At 38.1% G+C, this 6,000-nt stretch overlaps 1 protein-coding gene across 1 annotated transcript; it reads left to right on the top strand.

Annotated features, from left to right (window-relative positions):
- The first annotated feature begins 241 nt into the window (after window positions 1–241).
- LOC106929022 (glycerol-3-phosphate dehydrogenase [NAD(+)], cytoplasmic) lies at window positions 242–5,316 on the top strand. The gene is made up of 8 exons (XM_015005676.2): window positions 242–845; window positions 2,551–2,728; window positions 2,827–2,967; window positions 3,270–3,408; window positions 3,782–3,894; window positions 3,980–4,216; window positions 4,290–4,396; window positions 4,754–5,316. The coding sequence occupies exons 1-8, from the start codon at window positions 664–666 to the stop codon at window positions 4,848–4,850; spliced, it is 1,194 nt and encodes a 397-aa protein (XP_014861162.2). The 5' UTR covers window positions 242–663; the 3' UTR covers window positions 4,851–5,316.
- The last annotated feature ends 684 nt before the right edge of the window (window positions 5,317–6,000 follow it).

The raw sequence follows: 6,000 nt of genomic DNA, 5'->3' as shown, positions 1-6,000 counted from the left end.
TTTTTAGATTTTAAAAATAAGGGGGAAAAAACTTTTTTTCTTCTACAGGATGTTATGTCTGGAAAATATGAAAAAAATCTTTTCAACCTAAAGACAAGACAAAAGGCAATTTTTAAGTAAAATGTACATAATTGTTGTTATATCCATATTTGAAAACATGGATATACTTTTCAGATTTGGAGGTTGCAGACCACTGTCTCAGACTACAGTTTAAACATTTACTGTACAAAGTTACCCGAGCTTCAAAGTGGAATTAAACTGGGAAGATTTTATTTTTTCTCTTGTCTTGATTTAAATCACTATCCTCTTAAAAGTCCAACTTGTTTGGCCAATAATCCAGGATCCCAACATATCTCCAAGGCTCCAATAAATGTCCAAACTGTAGTTTAAAATTTAATGGTACACCTGCAATTTTTTTATTTTTTTTATTTATTTTTTTGTGTTAAATGGTAACTCGTTATAAGGGTTGATGAAAGATGCAAAAGTTTGAAAACCAATTGATAGACTATCCGTCTCAGCTGTATGGTTTATTTTTAATCCAATGTGATTCACATCTGAAGTGTAGTAATCATTCTCTGCAGATCATCAAAAGCATCAAAGCCTTTGTCTAAAATTAAATGGGCTTTTCTGCATCTGGATCTCTAGACTGGCGCTGCTGTTCCAATGCCGAGCCGTGAGAGGCGACAGATCAGACCAACCATAAGGAGAGGGAGTGTCTGGTATAAACCCAGTCTGCTCCGGTCCTCAGTCCGACCTCACGGCAGCAGCTGCAGGTCTCTCTGTGGGAACCCTTGGCACACGATGGCAGCGCCAAAGAAAGTCTGTGTGATCGGCTCCGGTAACTGGTGAGTGGGAGCGTTCAGCGTTGCTTTAGTGCAAAATGTAAAGCTTAAACTCAGCAGACCGCAGGTGGTGGCTGTTGCTTCAGCACACAGCGAAACGTCTGGTGGATAAACACTAAAAAGTGAGAGAACTTGTGCAACTTTAAGAGCCGATAAATCATTAATGAAGTTCATAAACCCACCTGTCTTTTTTCCAGGCTGCAGACTGGACGTTCTCTGAGACTGCTGCTGAGTCAAGCAAGACTCCCCAACTATAAAATATTTATTAAAGAAGCCACTTTATTAGTCTGCAGGGCATGCTGAATCAGCCGCCTAGTGCTGCTGATGTCCCTCAGCCTGTGTGACATTTAGTCAGAGCTGGATGCAACTCTGGAGCTACTTCTTCATTATAGCTGAAGGTTGAATCACTGCGTAGATATTTAATGTTTTAGAACTTCTTTTTTGTTAGCTCTCACCCAGGCTCTCCAAGCCAAACCTCAAATATCTACAGCATTTAAATTAAGATAATTAAATTTAGATATTGTATAAAACAGTTCTTTTTCATAACTAGTAGTCTCTCTGTAACCACTTAAAGGATACCTAATTATGATGTGTAATTATTATAGTAGACTTTTTTTAATGGTAACCCATTTGAAGTTAAAATGTTGTCATTCATTAATAATTAACTCAAAAATCTCAGGTCATTTTCTGAAAGAAGAAAATATAAAAAAACATTTAAAGCTTTTAAATTCAAGTTACTTAACTTCTCATTTTACCACATGTAACTAAAGAGGCAGCTATAGTAGTAAATTATGTATTTACTATTGTATCTTGGGCAGTTCTTTATCAAGTAATTGTTGTTTGATGGCTTGAAGAGGAAATAAGTACTTGTAGGTGTAATTTCCTATTTGAATAGGAACATTAAAAAAAATGCAAATCTGTTTATTAAAGAGGAGTTTTGACATGTTTTCCCTCTCTCCCGACCTCACCAAAATTTATCTTAAGTTGTCTAATGTAAAATGTCTACATTGACACAGTTATAATTTTTTTTTTTAATTAAAGGAAACAGAGTTTCTTTTCCCATCAGTTCACAATGAAAGTGAAAAGGATATAAAGCCAGTTAGGGATTCATTTTGTGTCAGGAGAACAAAGTCCGCTCTATGGGCTTCGATTAAAGCAAACAGTAACAACCGCTTCCACAGAGAAGACACACATGACATGATGCAGAATAAACGTGTAGTTTGACCAAGGTTTAAAATGAGAATTCACTTTTAATTGATAGTATATATCTTATATTGTGTGTTAACTTTGGAAATTTAGATTTAAATGATTTAAACCTGTTACATTGTAAGTTATTTGCTGGGCTGCATTATGGGGCATTAGGTAGCAATGCTGCTACCAAATGCCACTTGTGGTTTGGAATCCTGACTTTGGGGTTTTCTGCATGCATCTGACCCTGCAAATATAAATAGATTTAAAAAATAAACGGATGGATGTATATTTTCTTTTGAAAGCCAATTTTCAAGTTGGAACTGTTAAAACTCCTAAATATAACAGTATAAAATCTCCTCAGTATTACAAATAAACAACCTGAAGTAATTTACTGAATCAAAGTGAGCTATTTGTCTTTTATTTGTACGCCTCACACAATAATTATTGACAGTTTATTTATACAAAAGCAATAAAATTCCATTAACAACATGATAACATTGTCTTTTCATGTCTTTAGGGGTTCTGCCATTGCCAAGATCATTGGAGCCAACGCGGCCAAATATGACAAGTTTGACTCCACAGTGAACATGTGGGTGTTTGAGGAGGTGGTGAACGGCCGTAAGCTTTCAGAAATCATCAACACGGACCATGAAAATGTGAAGTACCTGCCTGGTCACAAGCTGCCTCATAATGTGGTGAGCATGGCAGGCTAATGATGGGGGGGCTGAGTCCGCAGGGATTTCTGCATTTGGCTGCGCTGTACAGCTGAAATTCCCTCTCTCTCTTTCACCAGGTGGCCGTTCCAGACTTGGCTGAAACTGTAAAAGGAGCCGATATCCTGATTTTTGTGGTTCCTCACCAGTTCATTGGAAAAGTGTGCGACACCATCAAAGATCACATAAAAAAGGATTCCATTGGAATGTCTCTCATCAAGGTCTGTCAAACCTTTGAGAGCAAAAGTTTTCACAGACGGGAACTCTTAAGGCTTGGTGCGCCTTTTTCTGCTTCAATTCTGAATGACACAAAGATTATGAAGAGATTGTTCATTTAAGTTCATTACTTGCCCCTAAATATCCCTAAAACTCACAACTAGGCCAAGAATTGTAACATATATATATATATATATTATCACTTTAATTCTCTAGGCATTTTCTGAGTAAACACAGTAAAGATTCAGACCTCCTCTCCATTTTGTTTGCATGATGTTTTTTTTTTGTTTTTGTTTTTTTGCTTCAGGGTGTAGATGCAGGCCCAGATGGTCTGAAGCTCATCTCTGAGGTCATCCGGGAGAAACTCGGCATCACCATGACGGTCCTCATGGGTGCAAACCTCGCTAATGAGGTTGCTGATGAGAAGTTCTGTGAAACAACTATTGGTACTGATTTTATTATTTTAAACAGTCTGAATCAAGACGTTTACATTTTTGTTACATCCATCCTACTATTTCTTGTGTTTTATATGTTTTATCTTATTTCACCCACTGTAAAAGCACTTTGGTTAACCTATCTAATATTGTAAAGGGTTATACAAATCAATTTATTATTATTTTGTAACTAAAAATCTTGTGCTTGTTAAAATTCAGCAAAGCAACATGAGTTGCTCCTGAATCATTACATATTTTTGTCACCCTGGCGCATGATTATGCAAATATTTTTGTCATTTTGATATTTCAAATTTCAAATGATTCTGATTAAAGAAATTTGCTGAAACTCAATGCTGCGTCTCTTACGTTGTCTGTGTTACTTCAGGGTGCAAAGACAAAGTTTACGGACCACTGCTGAAGGAGCTGATGCAGACAAACAACTTCCGTGTGACCGTGGTGGAAGAGGCTGATGTAGTGGAGATCTGCGGTGCACTCAAGGTTAATCCTGTGGTAAAATATATTGTTTTATCTGACTGATGCATAAAAGACGCAGTGGAGAGAAATGTTTTTTAAATTCTCCCAGAACATTGTGGCAGTAGGAGCGGGTTTCTGTGACGGCCTCGGGTTCGGCGACAACACCAAAGCTGCAGTGATCCGCCTCGGCCTGATGGAGATGATCTCCTTCGCCAAGGTCTTCTGCACAAACTGCCCCGTCAAGCCTGCCACCTTCCTGGAGAGCTGTGGCGTCGCTGACCTCATCACCACCTGCTACGGGGGGCGCAATCGAAAGATCGGAGAGGCGTTTGCAAAAACGGGAAAAGTATGGAGCAGCTTCCTCATCTCTGATTGTCTTCTTTAAATAAGGCACTGTGACATAACATTTTTCTGTTTAGAGCTTGGAGCAGCTGGAGGTTGAGCTGCTGAACGGCCAGAAGCCTCAAGGTCCGGGAACAGCCATTGAAGTCAATGTAATATTGAAACAGAAGAACATGGTGGACAGGTAAGTTTGTCTTTAGAGGATGAGGTTCTCACAGGGAAATTTAAAAGCTCCAGAATCACAAGTAATGAAGGAATCAGCTAATTGCACTCAAGTTGTGACTGTACAATACAGAGTTTTGTGTTTCAGATGGAAAAACTCAGCTCAGTTCTTCTAGCATTAGTATTTATGCCCAGTATTAATAAAAAACGACATACATTTTCCACTATTTTTTTCAGTTCATATTGCGATACATTAATTCATTTTGGAGAACAGCTCCAACAAAGCAATAGCCGGCACTGCATCCAATGCAATAATGTCAAACTGTTTCATCTCTATTAAAATAAAACTCCCTTCTGTTCTTTCACTTTCTCCATTCAGGTTTCCTCTTTTCACTGCTGTATATGAGATCTGCTTCAATGGCCAGCCAGTCACAGAGTTCATCAAGTGTTTGCAAAACCACCCTGAGCACATGTGAAAGACTCAATCCTGGACTCCTGGATGGACTGATGTATGGACAGACTAATTAGAGCTACTTGACAACCAAGGTGTTAACATGGTGTTGAAAAGTTTGGTCTGATTTTCCCTTCCAGGAATCACTTTTTGGTCTACCACTAGAAAAATGGACTTCATTTGCCGTTTTCCTACCTGAGCTGCTGACAGAAGCATTTTTCATGTTTTGGTTTTAACTGATTGTTAAATTAATGCACGGAGGATTTGAGTCTTAAACGTTTTGAAATTTTTGTCTTAAATTGGCAGATTCACTAACAATAACCACAGTCTTACAAAACATAACAAATATCCATTTTCTTTCATATATAAGCTTCCAACAATAAAGAGAGAAGAGAACACAAATCACTCACATTAAGTATTTTTCAAAATATCAAACAAAGTGCCCAAAAATTTTACATTGTGTATTTTAGAATAAATAATTTTAATCTTGATAGCTTTGTGTTTCTTGCTGGTGAGCCTGCAGGCATGATGCACTCCTATACACTGGAGGAGTAGCCTCACTGTAACCGGACCTGATTTCAGCCCGGCTGCCACTTTAAACTCTTCACCTTTACCATTTTCTAAGAGGGTTGAGATCATGCCTTTGCTAAGTGCATGGTTGGTCTCAGTCTGAAGCCTCATAAGTGAATTTCTGCGCTAACCCTAAGCCTGAATCTCCTTGAGTATTTCAAATGACAATTGTTCCTTGAGGTTCCAATCAAAGTATCCTTCTTCTGTCTTCACAAATCATTTGTCATTGGCAGCTCATTTCCTCTAACCTTGACAATGGATCTTCACATAGCCTTTGTTGCAAGACTCCTAATTCATACATTGCCAGATAAAGGGAAATGTATTTCAGCATGAGTAGTTTTTTTAATTATCATTCTATAATTTAGCATCTTTCTTGCTCACTGTGGTGATAAAATCAGTTGCCACTTATTTAACTGTCTCTCTCTGTATGACCCTTCGAATAGTTACTGAGTCAAGTGCCCTGTGAGATCTCTAATAATAACCCAACCCAGAGGAGCAAATGTCCATCTATAATTAGAGAGCAGACAGCAATGCAGCTGCCTCACTCACATTTGTCAGCAGAAATAGAGGGATGTTCCCCTCATTGTTTATCTCAAAAAATGTAT

The sequence above is a fragment of the Poecilia mexicana genome, unplaced genomic scaffold (genome assembly GCF_051168715.1).
Source record: "Poecilia mexicana isolate PSO_F unplaced genomic scaffold, ASM5116871v1 scaffold_5, whole genome shotgun sequence".
NCBI lineage: Eukaryota > Metazoa > Chordata > Actinopteri > Cyprinodontiformes > Poeciliidae > Poecilia > Poecilia mexicana.
Note: the sequence above shows the minus strand (reverse complement) of the source record. Positions and strands in the feature narration are given on the sequence as shown.

Bases quoted from the DNA above. Each gene is read 5' to 3' on its own strand.
- LOC106929022 (XM_015005676.2), top strand. From the start codon at position 664: ATGCCGAGCCGTGAGAGGCGACAGATCAGACCAACCATAAGGAGAGGG. The intron at 846-2,550 runs GTGAGTGGGAGC...TCATGTCTTTAG, and splicing joins GTGATCGGCTCCGGTAACTG to GGGTTCTGCCATTGCCAAGA. The intron at 2,729-2,826 runs GTGAGCATGGCA...CTCTTTCACCAG, and splicing joins ACAAGCTGCCTCATAATGTG to GTGGCCGTTCCAGACTTGGC.